Source organism: Venturia canescens, chromosome 6 (genome assembly GCF_019457755.1).
Source record: "Venturia canescens isolate UGA chromosome 6, ASM1945775v1, whole genome shotgun sequence".
Classification (NCBI taxonomy): domain Eukaryota; kingdom Metazoa; phylum Arthropoda; class Insecta; order Hymenoptera; family Ichneumonidae; genus Venturia; species Venturia canescens.
Window position 1 is genome coordinate 1,444,414 of NC_057426.1, and position 20,672 is coordinate 1,465,085.

General features: G+C 45.6%; 1 protein-coding gene across 1 annotated transcript; it reads right to left on the reverse strand.

Annotated features, from left to right (window-relative positions):
• Positions 1-884: 884 nt before the first annotated feature.
• On the reverse strand, positions 885-20,104 carry fuss (fussel). Its single transcript, XM_043422188.1, has 7 exons — positions 20,005-20,104; positions 15,130-15,232; positions 14,678-14,979; positions 13,889-14,577; positions 13,402-13,808; positions 3,306-3,432; positions 885-2,470 (listed from the first exon to the last, which is right to left on the reverse strand). Exons 2-7 carry the CDS (start codon positions 15,229-15,231, stop codon positions 2,367-2,369), a joined length of 1,731 nt encoding a protein of 576 aa, XP_043278123.1. The 5' UTR covers position 15,232; positions 20,005-20,104; the 3' UTR covers positions 885-2,366.
• Between the last annotated feature and the right edge of the window lie 568 nt (positions 20,105-20,672).

Genomic DNA, 20,672 nt, shown 5'->3' on the forward strand with positions numbered 1-20,672 from the left:
TTCGTATTCTCGATACGTTCGCGATACGAATCGACGGGCGAGTCCTCATCTTGTATTGTAATAGACAGAAAATAACCTGTCTTCGAAACGTCGAACTTTATTTCTCCCGGAAGCTCGGACAAGCATTTTTAATCATTACACATTTATAAAGTATTTATTGGCGTAACTTACCTCGCGGTGATGAAAAAAAAGTAGAATTGTGTCTGTATTTTTCCGAGTTTTTTCGTTCGTTGAGGGCGGGGGGTTATCCAGCGATGCGTGTCGTGATGTACTGCTCAGTTCGTCACGCCGAATAATACTTATTATTTGTTGTGAGAGCTCGCAACGAACTCGTCGAAGAAGGTTAGCGTGCATATGTGGTCTGAAATCCGAAATTTTGCTGACGATCGTCGAGGGACCGTCGCGAAGATGTGGCTTCGAGGGCTCTCTCCGCTTTCGTACGCACGGCTTTGGCGCTTGTGGCGCTCGCTCGACCGAGCATCCCTGCGCCTCTCGACGAAGTCGCGAAGCTCCGTAGAGAAAAAAACAAACCGTCACACACAAAATATATACGCGCTCTCCCCGCGCGTTGGTTGTTGCTTTGAAGGTTATAGATGCAGGAGGCAGCAGTAGAATCGTTCCCGGTGGACTTCTCGCAGCGTTTCATCCAAATATACGAGAGAAATCCACGCGAGAACCGAGGATTAAATAGTGAAAGAAACAAGTGTGCGACGAAAAAATAGAACGATATCGAACGACGCGTAATTGAAAGAGAATTTATTTTTCCTCAATAAAAGATCAGAATTAACACCTCTCCGCAGGACGTTCGCGCGGAAAAAGTACAAGAGTAAATAAACAATTTACTGTCTATACGCAATACATAGGTAAATATACATATGTATAGATATTATTCGATAACGATTTTATTACAATTTTTGTTACACATTATTATATAATACGATTTGGTAACGTCGAATTATTCATATATTCATCCGATAATAATCGCGCGTAATAATGAAGCTTTATGAGGAATACTTCGGGTCTCGAACGAAAATTGGATCTCGAATTCAGAGTTCAATTGACAAACGAACGAAAATTGGGGGTTAGAAAATTTCAACTATTTATACATCTATTTATATCTCCGTTTATTTTCGGTTGAGAGATAAAATCTAATCGAACCCTTATGAATTCTTCTCGTAAATCGTTCGAGTTTTCATCGAATCAAAGTGTTAAATAATAAAAATACATACTTCAACGCGTCAAAGAATATTCCCGAAGACACGCGATGGACTGTGATTCCAGCAAAGTTTAGTTTCATATTTTGAGTTATTAGTGGTTTCATCGTCCATTCCATCGAAAAATGAACGGTTATTCGATAAGAGCATGCAGAGAGAGAGAGAGAGAGATATTTGTAGGTTCGTTTCGTTCCGTCGCGACGACTCGCGGGCACGTTTTGCATTTGATTCCCTACAAAAGCGAGGATTATCTTCGAGGAGTGTTCGACCGTGGCGATTCTTCAATTCCACGAGTTTTCGATGATAATTTTTCGGCGTGTAGTCACACATCGCGGTCAAACTAGTGCCTGATTATCGCATTCCAACCGCCTCGTTCCCGAACGTATTTACATTCAATTTATTCCCCAAGATACGAGTCTCGCGACGACCACGATCAATTTAAATCTCGAAGGCTCCGCTCGAGGTCCGGAAACTTGCGCACGATTAGCTTCGAAAAATTCCCGAATTTCATCAAAGAAATTCTTCAGAAAAACGCTTCGGCGAGACTCCCACCTTGAGCTATGCAAAAGTTACTAGAACCATGATGTAACATGACTAAAGAGTTAATAAGACGGTACTTCAGTGTTATTTTTCCTCCTATGAATAGCTCGTTACCTATGTATAGCTGTTTTTTGAAAAAACATTTTATTCGACTCGAACGACGAAGCTCTCGTTCGGAGGTTAATTTTCCCTCGGTTTCCTTCAGTTCTACTGCTGCATCTAAGACGCCAAACTTATCGACAATCCTTCATAATCACACGTATATGGAGTTTCGTATACGTTTCATTATTTATGACGTTGAAGTTTGCAACGTTCCAGTCCACGAAACGATGTAAAAAGCCTCCAGTAATTCCAGTAAATCTTCAATTTCGCCCTGCCGAATTTGCAATTCTTAGTTTTTCAAGCTGCACCGATGCTTCGTGAAATGAAAAATTGCTCATTTACAAATGTTTTTTTCCTTCGTTTCGTTGGACTCGAACGTGGCCAACTTCAGCGTCGTTTATTATTTCGTAAGAGACTACGACGAACGCGCGGTGTTTCCTTAGAGTCTAATCCGTGTAGGATATTTATAATAAATAAATAAATATATAACATTGATTGCACGATGGAGGATTAATTGCTGGAGAGTGGTGGGCTGTGAACTTGACCGTAAAACATTGCCCGGGGTCTGCACGCGGAGCAATCGGGCGTCGAGCGATCGGACGAGTCTCCGTTACCTGGAATTTCGACGTAAAAGTCGATAAGTTATAATGGCTCGTAATGCTTGCAGCGAGGAGATTTTCCGCGGTTCGAGTCCAAATTGAAAGTTGGAAAATAAATACTTGCTCGCGGGGGGAGGGTGGTGCTCAGAGTTAATTTCGATGGAAGCATCAATCGGTTATTTCGTAATCGAGAACAAAGCTGTTTTTGACAGGAGTAAAGGTCAAAGCGATATAAAACCGCGAAAGGTTCGGATCCGCATCGCGGAGTAACGAATGCGTGTATGAGAAACGAAGGTGAAACAAATGGGTCGGTGTGTGTGCAAAGCTGTATAATAGGCCGGGGGGGAGTCGCGCAAGCGTCGTAGTTTTGCTAAATCCCGCCCTCGAGAGGATTCTCCGTTTGCGCCGTTTGCGTTAGCCCCCCTGCAAGTGAATTTTATCCCTTCCAAGAGACGCTCTCTCGTTACCTTGTTACCAGCAGCCGCCTCGTGTATCAAACAACCCCTCGTTTCCCAGTCAACACTCCAGCGCGGTACCGACTAATTACTCCGATTAATTCAGGCTCTCGCTCTCGTCCTACCTCTATCGTCATCGTTACCACACGATCGCGACTCCCGAGATTCGCAAATTACCATTACGTATTATTCACCATTGTAATACCCTTGGCATTGATTTAATCTTTCGACTTTCAGCACACGCACGCTCGTTTCGACCTCGGCCGAATGTACCGTCACTTGGCAGCAGCAACCGCAAGTTATTTATCTCGGAATGAATCACGCGGCAATAGTTGGATGCACCGAAGATGCGTGATTCGATCGTGATTCAATGCTGACGCGGTATACCTACTCACTTTCGAGAACATTCGGATGCTGGTAGAAGGATCCGGTTCGACCGTGCCAACGCTCCAGGCTCTTGGATTCCGGCTTGTCTTCGCGGAGCGCAGCACTCTCCTCGGCCATTTTCTCAGCTTCGCGTTCCTGCACAAATCATTGAAAAAAACGGAAGCACTGATGATTCTGAGGATGGAATGAGAGCGATGATTCTGGCGAGAGGAAGTACGATCGACGGAGCTCGGGTTACCATGGAATTTCTCATGTTCATACGGCACGAGGGAAAGTGACGATGGATGGCCGAATCGAAAATTTCATCAAAGTTGTACGTTCCTCCTGGCTTTCCCGTAGCTGTTACAAGCCGCGAGCCGTTCACGCACCCGACGACGATTACACTCCACTCTTCCTGATCAACTACTAAGTTATGCAACAATAGCTCCGCTCCCGTTGAATGGGGCGCGCGCGCGCGCGCGCGCGCGTTTGACGAACTCTAGACCCGAGCTCGAGTCCTCGCGATCCATAATGTACGTTCATTACGAAAACGTGTATACTTTTTCAAAGGGAAACCGAGCAAAGGTGTGGTCGTACGCGAGCACCCTGTTTTATTTAATCCTCTAACAAAAGCCAGGGGACGTCGATAATGGTAAGAATGTTCTACCGATTAATTGACGTCCCGGTCGCTGGAACGCGAGCCACGATCGTTCCGAAGCGTGAACATCGCCAACCGCGTCGATCCCGAAGCGAATAATATCAGGGCTCCGTCCCTCTTTAGAAAATCTCTCTCCTTTGTCGCAATCCTGATGGCTTCCCCGGAGTGTGAGGCCACTCTCTTAAATAATTAAACACTCCGCGGACACGCGAATATGCATTTTTAAAAGTATACACAACGCGGACTGTAGTTCGTCGACTTTTGTCCGTGGAACGAGCGTCCGACATTCGTGTAAGCGCCCATCATTAAAATCGTATGCCCCTACTCAAAATAAAGGAAAAATGTTGAAGGGATTTCAATCACAATCCTCCTTAATTATTAATGAGTAACAGCCGGGAGTAAGGGATGCTCGCTTAATTATAGAATAAATAAGTCAATGTCATTAAAGTGACCGATTTTTATTGCAGGACTCGTTTTGTTGTGGCACAAGTGCTTGGAACGTGGACATTTTTCAATGTCCTACTCCATGGATCATTGCAACCGCGGAATCGTGCCATGAAAATGACGGCACGAATGAAAGCCGGTCGGAAATCATACCGCACCGGGAAGTGGAATAATTAAGGGCGCGACGCATTATCTATCGGGGAACGAGTATGACAAAAGGTGGAAAAAAATAGTCACTCTTACGGAGAAAATGCTCGTGGAGATCCACGAGGAGAGATAGAAGAGACCTCGAAAGTGAGAGAGAAACCACTCGAAAGCGGATTGAGCCGAGTAAGTTGCATCTATTCAGCGTAAAAAATGGACTCGTGTCTTTTGTACGGGGATGAGGGGATGCGAATAAAAAATTCATACAGTGGAACGCGAGCGGGATTAGCGTCACGTAACGCTCCGCTGTAAGGCCGTAATGATTACAGTTGCTTCGACGCTATTGCGCGAGAGCGTAACATGCGGATCCGCGGAATACTACGAACTCGGTGAGGCGAAAGAACCGATGAAAAATATCGGTTTTACCAATCGTGTGGAACTCCGTAACCGGGTCAAAACCAACTTTGATTTTTTTTCCAGTGTAATACGCTTTTCGAAAAATATGTTTTTTCCTTTTTCCGAAGGGTTTGCATCGAAAAATACTGTGCTGAGGACAATAATTCGAGCCGTTTTTAACTCCATCGCAGATTTTACGTTCGAGTTCATGATCCAAAGAGTTGAAAAATAACAGCGGAAAATAATCGATGAGTATCGACCAACGAATGCAACAAATTGATTCACTTTTTCGTGCGTTTCACAGCTCGTAGAGGTTTTTTTCCTCCTCGATCGAACACTATGCTGAAAATGAAAAGAGAGAGAGAGAGGGTTTTGTTGTTGTAACGGTACAGAATAATGATGAAAGGTAGAAGAAGGGTCGAGCGGAATATACTTCGTACGTGTAATATGTGGATTACCGGATATTAATATACGAAACGTCCATGTCAAAGTGCGTATGTAAAAAGTATGTAAGAGGGGCGGACGATTACATCAATCCGCCGAGAGAGCAGGTTTTATGGATTAAAATGTATATACTACCTGACTCGTCACGCTATTCGACCTTCTCGTATTCAATTGACGTATAACTGTATACAATTTCGTCACTTAGGGATTCCATGTCGAATTGACTAGTTTGTACATTTGTTTTCCAACCTTCTGAGAGCGACGATAAAACTCTGTTTTCATAAAATATTTTGCGAGTGTATAAACGAAAAAAGTAAATTGTCTATCATCAGACGTTCCGAATAGCGAAATAAAACTTGGGTTGGCTCATTGAAGAACCTCATTACTTGGACAAGAAAATGTTGAAGTCTTCGAGGAAATTCCTTTTTCACTTTTCGTATGATTCAAATGAATGTAGGCTCTTTTGATTTCCCATTGCGCAAGAGGGCGTACAAGCGCGAGCGTACGGAGCAAGTGTAGCAGGTGGTAGTAACCCCATTGAAGTAGACTGACTATTCGAATAACATACTGTGTCGTATGTATACAGAATGAGAAAGGATCCCCCCTAAGAGAGTATTAAACATATTATACGGAGCTGCAGCGGGCGAAAAGGGCACGACCGACTCAATTTAACTTTTCGAATTCTTGGGACTGGAGCCCTTTTGTTGATGGGCGATTTATCGAGCGGTGCTTTTCCTCGGGACCTATATAGTCTCCGGACATATGTTCTTCTTCCCTTAATAGCCATGCAGCCGCGATCTTTTCTGGCTCTACATGAAACGTACTTTCGTATACTATGTACGTACATTATGTAGGCTCCCGTTGATAATCGGGGCAGTCGGATACGTGCCCTGAGCGAATCACGACACGCCGTTTAGAGCTACGATCCTGCTATCGGAATACACAGTCAAGAGATGAGTCTCGTGACTAATTCTTCGATTTGTAACGCTACGAAAAAACTCGAGTGGTCTGACTAACTATCCCGAACTTTTTTGCTATTGCGATATTTAAATGTGCGGAGAGAGGGGGGGAGAGTGGAATTTTTAGAATTATTATCTCAATTGTTATTGAGAAAAGCGCGAATTTTCATGAGAATTCATTGAAATTCCTCGTTTCTGACAGAATGCTTTACTCTTGCAATAATTTTCTGTTGCCCAAAGTGTGATTTCTGTACTATTATATTTTTGAGATTGTTTGTGAGTACGCGAGGAGAGATAAATTGAACGAGAGATGAGAAATTCGGCTCTGAACGGCGGAGAAGAAAAGAGAACTGATGGATCGTAAGCACTGAAAGAGAATTCGAAATTTAGCTGGTCAACGTGTCGTTACGTCTTGCGGCTCTTGGCAAATCTATCTTTTTCTCTTATCTCCGGTGGGATATAGCGTGAAAAAAGGTCCATCTCTGTGTGGTCATTATATTGCCTCTCGCTACGTGACTCTCGTTCTAGCGGTGCTAGAAGGCATCGCCAGTACGAGCGAATCTCGGAAACATGGAATTTCTGAGTGCTTGTTGCGCGAGCGAATGTTGGGTCGCGTTGCATGCTCATTGGGAGAAAAATACTTTTTTCACATTCGTTGCTTTGATTGATTACAGATTTTTCAAGTAATACGGTAGCAGTCGCAATTAAGGAGGAAGAAAACGGATTTCGAGTTGGAGAATGGAATTGAGAGGAAAGTTCCTGTGCAGAGCGATTTTCATGTACCGAAACAGTTGGGCAAAGTCGTAGTCTGCAGTTTGAGTTCTGTGTGTGCGTACGCGCGCGGACAATGGTTGAAACTATTGAATCACCACGAGATTACGAGCACAGTCGAGGAGGAAGATAAAGAGCGAGATGGAGACGGCAAAGTAGCGAGCACACAAGCGAACCGTCCAGGAGTTTTCACTCGTGGATGAGTTTCGCGTTCTCCCATTTGTAACTTCGCTCACCCGGCAAAGTATATAGGCGATTTCGCGTCCCTCTCTCTCTCTCTCTCTATCTCCGTCTCTCTCACGCGCTGTACTGCGAGAGCAAAATCCTCGACGATTTCCCGAGTGCACGCCTCGCGAGTTCGCTCTCGCTGTCTCTATATAGATGACTCTTCAACGGGGATCGTTTCCACTCCCTGGTCCGCTAGCGTCCGCTTATATTCATCCGAAAATGGGCTAGCTAGAGAGAGAGAGCCACGAGAATATACACAGTGGCGCCGCGTACCATCGGGCGTCGATGTATAATCGACAGTTTGCCGAACAAAAGGCCGTCACGGAGCAACGATTTAACAGCCCCGAGCATCCGCAGATTCGCCCTTTCGCTTGTCAACGGCCCTCGGTGAAGCAACCTCGCCAAACTTCTTCCCTCTCCCTCTCTCGCTCGCCCCTCGATGACGCGACACAGACCCGCTCAATTGTTTCAGCCCCGTTGATCCAATAAAGGATTATGGTGAAACAATCGTAGCGCGTGCTCGTCCGAGAACGGCCTCCCGATCGCGCACCGCCATCCTCTCCAAAACCTTATACACCGTAATGGATTTCACGTGGAACGTGGCTGACAGCTCTCCTCCGCCTCGGACTTGTCCTATACTTTGCCACCGTTATATACACCAAATGGCCACGTAAATGGAACTATTTTCATGAAACTACGATCCTATATATGCGGATTTCAAGTTGCTTACGTGAGATGTGCCAGATTTATATCGATTATACCCATTCTATAGTCATAGGTGTATCCGCATCGAGTATACTCTTCGTCGATGATACACGAACAATTCGACAGAGCTTTCAAAACGAGACCGCACTTTGTATATATACATGTGCCTGAAGAGTTATCTCTCGTTGAGCGCATTTAATACGCAATCCCGTTAGCATCCTTTCCGGTTCGGTGATCGGCTCATCCTGGCCACCGCCTAATATTATTGTTCTACAAATTGATTATGTCGCCGCACACTCTATGTGTACTCGATCAATTCCGCGTCAAGTCGCACCGACCCCTTTTGACGAAAGTGTTTCTTACGCTCACTGTATAATCGTGCCTTTATTAGGTGATGAAAAATCTGTTGTGATCGCCTGGTAAAGCTCAATGAAGTGTTGCCAGTTGAAGAATTTTGAACAAGTTTTTTCGGTGCTAATTTTCGATAACATTTATTATTCCTTCATCATTCGTTATTATTTCAGGAACTGATGATCTTCCGTCGAGCCGACGAGTTCGGGTCAACAAATGGCGATAGGGCTGTACAACTAGAAAGTTTTGACGAAAAGCTTACTGGCGGCCATTGTAGTAGAGCGATCACCGCGAGGCATCTCCGAGCTTTCTGTATGCAACGAGCTGGAGGGAAAGAGAGGGAGAGAGAAAATAGCTCGGAGGATGAGAGAGCGGTGGTGAACGGATCCCTGTGTGACTTGTACGTCCGTATACATTTATACACTCTTGAATGAGGTATACGTACGTATATAGAAATAACAGAATGGCTCGGAGAGTCGAATTGGATTTTGAGGGTTGAGGGGCGGAGCCAGCACTCGGGTCGACGATTATAATTGAATCAACAGTCACCGCCCTCGCTTCCTTGGTGAACCACCATCCCGAATCTTCTATATATATGGCAATACCTCGATCTCTATATGCCTGTAAACGAATGTCGTTGCTTTATTTGAGGCCATTTAAAATTATACGAACCGACCATTGGGATTTAACGATTTTCAAATTTTTCGCATAAATTTCTTCGATTAAATGTAACTTTGGAAAATGTTGTGAAGCCTCGAAAAAAAACTCGTTAGCCGAGCAACCGAAAACTTTCGAACCTAATGTTCGAGCGGGTCATTACTCATGACTGCAAGACCCTTTGGGAACTGCCATTCGTCGATGATCGTATCTTCGGAATTGGTTGCCGAGGATATTCCGAGTTTGAATTTGCTCCTCGTGAGGTATTGAATTTTTCAAGATATACGTTCCATAATCAGTGTCCCAAGGCATTCATTAAACACCCCCGTGAATTTAATCACAGGGTCCCGGAGGGCTTCTCTCAAACAGCGAGACATGAAAGGTCGGGCGGTTGACATTATCGAGGAATAAGTCGAAGGATACCCCGTTTATGCTCATCACGATGCTCACAAAAATATCACCGGGGAGGGCTTCCCTTAATCAATGGGCCTGTCCACGAGAAACCTCGGATTTTCTTTCCCCGGGGCGACGAGGAAGGAGGAGAATCGGAGAGAAGTTTCACAACATCGGCCATAATTCTAATTTTCTAATTTTCCGTTCGATCAGTTGTGGACTCCTTTTTCGTTCGAACGAACGAGAGGAACGGGTGCTCGAAAGTACCTGCAATATATATATATACCGAGTGAATAACACGTAGGGGAAATAAATCGATGTCTCGTTGTAGCCAAAGAAAACGAGTAAGGAAAGCACGTTCCCGAAGAAGAAAAACGTAATTCGAGTCCTCAGGAGAATCAGTCTTAATGGGTCTCAAAGCGAACGTGGCGCAATTAAAAGTTGCGGTCGAATCTAACTAAGCCGGAGAGAGCGAGAGAGACGCGGAGAGAACAAGAGGTAGTTTGGCGATCCTTTGATTTAAATGTTCCAAACAGGAGCAATTCTCCTTCCTCGTACACTCGAATCCTCCGCTTCCGTATTGTCGAGACTCTACGTGACGGCGCTTAATTGCATTTTAGACCAGTCGTCTATATATACATCGTTCTCAGTTTCTCAGTTTCTCAGTTTTCGGGCCGGCGATATCGAGCAACTAGTACAAGAAGACGACTCAAAATTTCAAACGTCACAATCTCGAGTCCGATGCACCTTGGACAGCTTGAGTTTGACCTGACACGACCGCAGCTTCTACCGTCACAGTTTTACTCCTTAGAACACGAATGTGATGCTCGATAAATCCAAAGCAAAAGATCGAACTCAAACAAAAAAAGAATAATTTCAATCGTGAAAAGATTCTCGAGTCAGCGCTTGACTCTTTTTCAAATAATTTAGCAACAAAAGACAGAAAAACAGCGGGCAGAAAATGCAATAGTCTCTCGCCGTCGCTCGCTCGCCATCTCCCCTGCTATTCGCGAAGCACTCGTCTGCTCGGTAGACCGACAAATAACTACAAATAACGTTCGGGGATTACTTAGTTACCTTAATACGAATGTGACGCGAGGCTCTCCGCAGGCTGCCACGTGTGTCTGTGCCTGTCCATGTGCTCTCGAGTAACTAGATTTAAGGGAGATGACCCAACGCTGGATTATAGACATATATGTGTACACGTATACACGCGGGACAGAAACACTTGAGCCACAAGCCCACTTGGGGGTCCCCCTTGCGGATAAATCGTGTGTTATATAGAAGAAAGAAATACGCTCGTTCAGTTATATGTTACAGACCGAATAATCATGAGCAACGATCAAATTTAATGGGATGTTTTGAAAAACTTGATTTTATCGATATAATCGTAGAAAAGTTGATGGAAATGTTGAATCCTGCAGAAAAGGAAGCCTCAGAATGAGACGGAATACTTGAAAATTGTGCTCGTGAGGCAACTGCAGCCGGGGATGCATACCCGTAAGATTTTCACGCGAATTTTGTGGTGTCCCCTTTTCATCACCCCCACCCGAGAACGTTAATCGACGAGAGGAATTGAAAGGCCGTCTGGGCAATCCAGGCCGGCTTATCCGAACCTCTTTTCTTATTCTCCACGATGGCGGCCAACCTCGAGGGAAAATTCCGGACCCCTCGATATGCTGGCGTATCGCGTCCTCTGCGACGGCGGTAGCGATTAAGGGCACACCGATGTATACACGGCTAGCGAGTTCTCTCGCATGCGGAGCTCTCGAACATACAGTTACATTTTCCAAATCCTCGCCCAAGAGAGATGCCTCAATCACGACCGTTATCGCGATAATAGCGCGAGCGAAGTACAAATCTCCTTCATCCCAACTTGCTACTAACTTTGGCCCGAAGCGTGTCATTACGAGGTGAAAGTAGGTACACGGGGAACGACTTAAACCGTTCAAACGCGTCTATCAACGTCGTTCATCCGGACTTGGACCTTTATATACCTGCGCAAAGGAGAAGAGAACAAAAAGTGTACGCTATATGAATTCGTCTCATTGAAATGGAGAAGAACGATCACTCGGCGGAGAGCAAGATCAAATTTTTCATTCATCCGACGGATTAAATTAATATTATTTGAACAAACGTTTTTTTTTTTTTTCAGAAGACGGATCTCACTTTTGATCGATGAAGGAAGATCAGCCACAGGCGAACGCAGCTATTCGAGGTCCCACAAGATCAAAGTTACAACATGCGTGAGACCGTCGCTCGATCCACTTAATTATGTCGCGACCACGGAAGGGTTATATCCATACAGCCCCATACGCAGCGGCGAATGTCCCAGTGGAGCACGGAGCTGTATATAACGGCATAAGCGTAATACGCGATTCGCTAGTCACCGCATGTGTACATGGCTTCCGGTCTCTCGCGTCACTTTTGGATAAATAGTCGGATATGGAATATCTATTCAGGAATAGAGAGAGAGAGAGAGAGAGAGGGGGGGGGGGGGGCGAAAGGGAAAGAGAGCATCGCGTATTTACTGACACAATAATTATCAGGATTGATGAGAGCAGAGAATTGAGCAGTCGGAGACCGCGGGTTAGTTCTCCATGGATTCTGTTCGTGTGTGCAAACGAGCGGGGCGAAGTAGCGTCGCGTCGGCAGCGAGGGATTAGAAGGCGTCCGAATCAATTGTGAAAGGGTGCTGGAAATCGATGATTAAATGTTGAACCCGATGGAATTCAAACGGGTGTAATTAGGGCTCGGGTAGCTATCTATTTTTGAATATAATATCCAATACATTAACGTCAAAATGTTCGAGCAAAATATAGCATTAAACGAAAGAGAAGAGACACTCGTGCACCAATTATCCGCAACGTTAATGACACCGCATTAGTAAGTTGTTGTGACGAATGTTTGTCGAACCTGCTCCCGAATGACATTAATCCCTGACCGATGGAAATGAGTGTCCTACCATAGGTAGATAACGTTAATTCGATTAAAAAAGTACGATAAAAAATATTTGCTTTGCCGTACAACGGAGTAGGTTCGTCGGAAAATTGATCGGTCTCTCTTGCTATTCGAGCTCGGGAGGCGACACGCGTCACCTTTGCTTACCGAGGACGTACTTCCCCGGGCCCCGAGGGTGGGGTTTCTCTCCTGTTACAAGACACATACACACTTGGTTAATGTCGATACATATCGGGGATCGATTAAGAATGTTTGTTCTTATTCCCTCACGCTCGATTCCACGGCAATGTAATCAATTGAGCGAAAGACTTTTACCGTTTCGGAGTCTTCCATTTCATTATAATCGTGGGTGCATTCGGCTCAATATTTTATTCGATAAAGAGTGACTCAAGATAACATTTCCCGGTCGAATATCTAACTGATTATGATTTTAGGTATGACGATCCTGGAGATGTGACGGACCGAAATTCGAAGAGGTTTTTTGTGTTCTCGAAAGCTCATCGGGGGAGAAAAGAATTGAGGAATAACGTGCTCGGAGCGACGTAGCAGCTAGCCATGAATAAATGAGTGGTGTATAATGGCAAGTACCGTTTGGAGATTGTGCAACGCACGCACTTGCAGACAATTGCATTATATTGTATATTATTTCAGAGCGTGGTCGCGTGTCCGGGGTCGCGTGGCCGCTATTACACGTGTACGCATATACCGAGGACCGAGAAAACGGCCTTGTTCCGGTCGTGATTGTTTGGACTTAAATTCTCACTGAGTTTACCGCACAATTATATCCGACGACACGCTTCTCCGTTCGCCGATCACGGTGTCAAGTGTTTGCCGACTTGCGTCGCTCGAGGGTCGAAGCTGCAGGAGATACGCGCGGAGTTTATAGGAAAACGGTCACTCCAGTACCGAGGTGGAGGCGCATATGAGGCTTGGGGGTCCTCTTTAAGATGGATTTGTAAATAATGAGAGAGATTCAAACTGTCGACGGAGATGACGAGTGAGAAACGAACTTACGGTTTCGCGGGCAGGACTCCAGCACTGCGGCGAGGCACTACGACCGCTGTGGTTGCTGCTGTTGCCAGAAATGGAGGCGGCGATACTGCTCCGAAGATTCAACGAATCGAAATGGAGGCTGGGTGTTGGGGTTGCTCTGAAGGTCGGATCCTCGTCCTCCATCGTCTCGATGTCGACCTCGTCGTCCGAATTGATCTCTTTCTCGTCAGCGTCGTTGTTCCTTGGAATTTGATGCTCGCGGACCGGGGGAGGTGACTCGATGATCGGTGAGGATCGAACGACGGGACGGAAGGCCGATTGGTGAAGAGAGGGTGGCAGAGGAGGAGGCGGGAGCGGTAGAGATGCGCCCGTTCCGGGGATGAGCGATTCGCTCGGTGCGTTACCGCTCAGCGGGGGCGCCAGTGGACCTTCATTTTTTCATCGATACGTTTTAGTGTGAAAATTCAAATAATGGATGAAGCTGATTGAAATATGTATCCGGATGTACCTGGAAAAACGGGAAGCACCGGTCCTCCTTTTCCGATCCAGGGAAAGCCGTAAGGTAGGAAGGCGAAGCCGGGAGTCTTAGCAGCAGCGGCCGCCTGTTGATGCCAGACGTAATCCGCCATGAGGCTCCGTGAAAGCGGCAAGGGAAGCTCCCTGAACGGTGCTACTCTCGGATGCGTACTCGGTTGCTGGACGGGTAAGGGAGGCGTTGAAATTTGTGCCGACGGTGAGGATCTCGATCTTCTGACGGGTCCCGGGGATTCCCGGGGGTTCGGTGTGTTACAGATCGCGCGTTTTCTCGAGCTGCATATGGACTTGACGTCTTCCCAACCCTCCTCCGTGTGGTTTCCACCGGCGGCGACCGGCTTCGACAGCATACGCTTCCTCGTGCCGCCGTTGAACATCGCTTTCACATCCTCCCAAGCGAATATTATGTCCTCCTTCGGGTTTCCGGAGAGCTTCATGTGTCGTCGCCACGAATTGAAATTAGCGGCATCCGGTTCCACGTACTTATCCGTGAGACCCTTCCGATGTGAGTGGAATATGAATTTGTTCGGGGAGAAAAAGATCCCGCAGAAGGTGCACTTGATGCACTTTGCTCGGGAACTGTTGTAGCGAGAGGGTATGAATTGACCTCGACATCCCCAGGCGCACTCGTGATGAACCGAGAAGTAGAAGTCATCCGGAAGTCTGCGCGTGACAAAAAAAGCCTCCCAACTAGATGTCTGCTCTAAAATCAACCCGCAAAATAAATTCTAACAACAAGAGCGAAACGAGGCACTTTGCTAACCTGGGCGGAGCGTTGTCAGTGAGAAAGGATCTGCAAAGACGTTCGGCCTCCCTGATCGTGATCATCCCGCACCTTCGCGATGCCGGTGGCATCGCCCCGGCCCGGCGTAACATCTCCAACTGCACCGGCGTGCACTGGACACAGTTTATCCCCAGGGCGACCCGACGATTGTGTATCTCATTGTAGCTAAACTGTTTGAGGAGTGTGCTGCTTATTTGCGCCAGGCAAAGTCTCTCCACTCCCTCGATCACGATGGACACAATTTTGATGCCGCACACCGAAATGTTACCGACCTGCAATTCCTAAACGGTAAAGTCGCACGATGCCCATGCCTCCGATTTCCTATTTTATTTCTTAACTCTAGCAATTGTTTTCTCTTCGTAGATTATTTGTAAAAGTGATAAAAGTTAATTCGAACTGCTACAATGAACGCGGGGCCTGTGACGGTATACCTTATGAACTGCGGGACGCGATTGCGGTTGAGGACTGGACTGGACGACTGCTTTTTGAGACGGAGTGTAAGGCACCATGGACGATTCCGAAGGTCTATCCATCCTGGAACCGAAAAACCAAGGTAGAGTCAAGCATTTCCTTATTTTTTTATTTTTCATTCTTCATTCCTCGCTATGGTGGTCCCGTATTTCTGTAACGAGCGAAAGAGGATTTCTATCTCGCTATTCAGCGAGATCTTCTCTTTTTCCTTGGTGTGACCGTACTGAATTCATTGATATTTTTAATTGTTTTCAAGAATATATTGATTTTCACTTATACGAGCGGTTCATTAGAACGCGGAGCGACAGACTCGTCCGTGGCTTTTTCTCCATTGAACAATCCCGTGATAGGATTGCCCGACGGTGATTAAGAAAATCCTCGCGTTACTGCGAGGAGAGCGCAAGAACGGCGCTGTACAACCTGCTGCTGGAGATTAAACTCCTTGATCAAAGCTGGTGCTTTCGTTAGGAAGATTTGCCCGGAAAATCAACGGGTCTCTCCCAACCTATCTTGTTTTATCGATAATTAAAGTAGTCCGTAATGTAGTACTCGTCCGACGGATGAGAGAAGAAAAATGAGCAAAGCGGAGAAAGTAATCGGAGATCGGCCAGTTGTTCCAGCCAAATGTTTCGTGCAAGTCCCACAAAAATCCGATATTGGAATCAAGGCAAATTCGCTCCTTTTTTGAGGTCCTCTCCAACTTTATTTTTTCCCAATTTTTTCCTCCCCCCTCTCGCCTTGTCACCATCATTTTTTCTAACCTACTATTCCCCGTGCGTTTCGTCAGTTTTATCGTTTCATTTGCGAAAAAAGGAGCTCGTACATTTGTGTGTGTATTCGCACAGGCAGCTACTCCCTCCTCATTCCGGTGCTGCGACTGCGAAAATGAGCCAAGTTGAATTCGTGAAAGCAGTGCGAACGAGAAGCGGCTCGTCCTGCTATATTTCTCTCCGGATTCTCGAGAATCGAGTTCCTTATCCTCTTATATCGTTAGTTCTCTCAGAACGAACAGGAGCGTCTGTTCTCTCGCCCTCGACGAAACATTTTCCGCTTGCTCCTTCTCTCGCTTTTTCTTTCTTTTACATCATCTTTTCTACTTACTTTCGGGGACGTCGAGCTTCTCTCAGGGAGTCTTCATTAAACGATCTTACGGAGCGTTTAATTTTCTAGTACATCTTCTCACAATTGCTGTCAATTTTCTTATCCCCATTGAATTTAATATGCTATGAGAAACAGAATTTCAACGCGAATCGAACCATCATTATTGTGATATAATTAGGTATATTTTGAAATGATTGCCTAACGAGCAGGCTGCGGCATTAGCCGATCGCGATGAGAAGATGTGAAATAAATTTTGCCCGTTATTAACTAATTATTCAAATTCCGTGATATTACAGGTGTTTTCAACGACGTTTCCAAAGTCCGAGAGTCACTGAAACATTGACCACCCACAGGTGTATGCCTCCATCGCTATTTACCGTTAGCACCAGACGAATTTGCTTAATCTTGAAAAGGGAGAAGTTTCAGGAGTGAAGTTTTATTAAGGAGAGGGAAGTTGTCAAATTCGGATAGCGGATTTGTGCCGAGTTCAATGCAATCACGCAGCACCATGAGGTACGGGAATGCGAGGAAATAAGGGCGTAAATGGAAGTATCGTGTACGCTGCTGGCTGCCGATCGCGGCTTTTTGGCCGTGACCGGTTGGTACATTTATATATAGAATAGGAAGCCCGCCAACGTTGATTTTAATTGAAAACGCCTTCCATGAAGGTATCTACTCCCGGTGCAATTGGTGGATAGAATATATAGCGATGCGACGGGATATAGATATAGAAGCCCTTGGTACGTTTATAGAGGTGGAAATGTTCGAGCGCGATGGTCCCGGAGAGAAGAGCGGAGAGAAGCTGGGTTTTGGTGCGGCACACGACAAAATGTCCCTGGTGGCAGGGAAACGAGGGAGGGTAATTCAATTTGACACTCCCACCCACGTTTAAACAAGGCAGCACCCATCCGATCTACGCGACAACTTGGTCTCTTCTGTCCCTTGTTTCCGCTCTCACTCTCTCGCTCTCTCTCTCTCAACCCCTCTCTTGCGTCTCCTCGCGCAAATTAAATTCTCATCCACCGTGAAACAATGCCAAGTGGAGGGTCTCGGTACGCATCTATGTGCAAACATTTTCGCCCGGGAACCAGCCGTTTTTTCGAAGCGACCTTCCCTCTCCCTCTCTCTGCGCAAAATTTTATAATCGAAGTGGAAATCACAACAGGTGCAGAAACGACTCGGTGCATGGACGAATCAAACCGGTGGGTTTTCAACGAATTCGTGAGAGACGAAAAACTCGTTTTCCCAAGTACAAAACTCCCATTTTAAATAGAAACTCATGTTATTGGGAGAGTTGCATCAATTGCAATGAAATGCATCGGATCGAATGCTCAGTCCGATACAAGATTACTGTACTCGTTCAACATTTTAACATCAGGAAACCATTGGGAATTGGGACCAAGAGCTGAGCCACGGTCCAGCCTTCCCCAACAATCGACACTCAGAGCTGCAAGAACTTCGTACGTATTTATTTATTCGAAAACGTTAGCTCGAAAGAGTTTACGTCGTTGGTCATTGTGCCAATTTTTTTTTCTCTTATCAAACTGTGACGTCTTCGCGTTTCGATAGTTCAACAATTTATTCCCAACGGTCTTTCATTGTGAAATGGTAGGATGCCATAATTCGCTGTTTTTATTTTAAAGTAGAATTTCAACAACGTCGAGTGAAAAAATGTACGTATTTTCCGCGAGGTACATAAAAAACGTACGTACAAAGACTTGTATATGCGGCCGATTATTACAAAGTCTCTGATTCGCTACCGAAACAACGGTATACAGACAGTTTTCCGAGGCAACTCCTCATCCTTTTCTCGTGATTCAAGCTTCCAGATTATTTCAATGCAAACAGCGCGCAGTGTTGTAGCAGAAACTCGCGTGCATTGTTCCCCCACTTCCCCTCCCCCGGCCCCGCTCGCTTTCTCTCTCGCTCATCTTGGTTATTTTACAATTCAATCTGCGCCCTCTCCCGCTCATTCCCGAGCAGCGAGGGTAGTAGCGGGAGGCGAAGGTGGAGAATTCCAAGAGGGTGCGGGAGCCGAGCGCGGAGCACGAGACTGTGCGAGAGGGAGATGACGAAAGCTCGTTCATTGTAACGTTGTTAAATCTCCGTCATTCCATCACGAGTATCTCTCCGTTCCTTTTCCTTCTCCATCTTCTCCTACGCACACGTTATATTTTTCTCCATCCCATCCCCATTCGCCCACTCTTTACTTTATCCTCGTCACCGCCCTTTTCGTTATCGTTTTCTCCTCGTGAACAGGCCTCATGTTCTTACCGTACTCGCCAAGAATACCGAGACGAACTCTGCCCCATCCCATAAGCCTTTCTCTCTTGGAATTAAAGCTTCATTTTTTCATTAAAAAATCGAGATGGAAGGAACACCCGATTTTATCTCAGCTCAAATATCTCTTCCTACTCAGCGACCCAACGAAAGCAACCTTTTCAACATTTGTTATGACAATCTTCCAATAATAATATTCGAGTTGTATCGACAGTTGACGAACAAATGCACCGTTTCGGTTGCTCCACAAACATTAACTGAAGAATCACCGCCTGCGTTTTCTCATCAAATATTAATTTTGAGGTTTCCAGGTTCGAATTAATCGAGGGATTTGTACGCGTTCGCCATTCAAAACATCCCCGGAGTGTTGCGCGATGGACCTATCCCGAAAACTGGCGATGACTCGTCGTTCGAAGGCTGTAAGGGGAATTCGGTTGAAAAGTCATCTGTGTTTATCACAGAAATATTATTATCGTCTCTGACCGATTATATTGGCTGCTGAAATGTCCGATTTATCACTGTTTCGGCTTCACCATTGGACGGTTAATAATCCTACGGAATAAATTGGAAAGAAATTCACGACGTTAAATATTTTGAATGATTTGACGAAGAGCGTATTGTGTACTCTCGTCTCATTGAAAATTCGATTTCTCTCTGGTGAATGAGGGGCGGCAAAAGATCATGTTTGCCAAAATGGTAAAAATAATTGTTGCGAGGAGTGCGCGGAACGTCGGGCTAATCCTTCGTACAAACAGTTTACGATGTTTGCCCGACGGTGTTCTCGAGCCCCTCTAAGCCCGATGAAGAACGAGGGAAAGAGAAATACGAGAAAGCCAACCCCTCCGATACAGTCGTATCTGACTGAGTACATACAAGTAAAAAGACAGGGAGAGAGAGAGAGAGAGAGTTAGCTTATCCCCTACTTGTCCCACGGGACCAGCAGTTTGTCCACGCTGAACCACGCGCGTGAATCGACTATCAATTTATTTTGTCGCGATTCATTTTTAAAGGAGTATTCGGTGAGTTACAACGACGTCTCGAGAGGAGTTGAGATTTTAGGAATAAGCCAAAAAAATACTCGTTTCGTAGTCATAATTATTCAAAGGTTTAGTGAGTGACGAGATCGTTCGCCTGTTGCAAAACTTCGATATTCTCATTGAAAAAATCGGAAACTACATTTTTTTGGAATTTTTAAATATTTTGTTGGATCCTTTAAAAATATATGACAAAAATTTTGTCCGTGCAAAAAATATTATCGTTTCAGCGGAGTCTTGTTTCGGTATAAAGAAGCTTTGACGTAACATTCGAAATTTTTTTCCGGCACTTGTTCAAAAAACGTTTGAATATTTCAACAAAATGTCGTTTCCTGCGATCCGAGGTAAAAGGGAGACAGTAAATACGTATCGTTCGATCCTCCTCATAAAATTATCAATAAAATCAATGAAGAAACACACCTGAATGGTAATTAGTTTTTCAAGTCGGAATCCTCAGAGTAGCCGATGCTAACAACAAGGCCGATAAGTCGCTGGAACGTTGACGGCGGATTGCACTACGTTGATTTTTTCACTGAGAACACACGCCGATAGTCGCCGGTACTGTAATGATTTTTCAAAGAAAAAAAAAAACGAATCGAATCGAAAAAGATCGGCGAGTACGAAATTTCGGAATGACCGTAAACGATCCCGTGCTAGAGCACGTCCACGCGGTAAGACTCGTCCTCGTATCTCTAAACGAAAATTTCATCCTCGGAACGTAAATGGGAAAAAAGTCACCCCCGTCGCGAGGAAATCGCGGAGTTGCGAGCCGCCACGAGGCGCCGCCTCTCTATTATACCACCCCCGTAACAACCAACCGAGATACGAGACCGAGTTGAAATAGGCGGAGCCTGAAACTTGGACACGCGGCTGGCTCACCTCAGGGGTAACTACAAACACGTACTTAACGTACATTATTATCAAACTAGAACCCCCTTCCCTGTTCCCATCTCCGCTTCACCCCCAACCCCTGGCGCGCGAGAGCCGCGGTATTCCATCGCCTAGACTGTAGCTAACTACACGTATAGATATTCTCTTAAATCGCACGTTTCCAAAATAGGTACGCTGGCACGAAACTCCCATGAAAA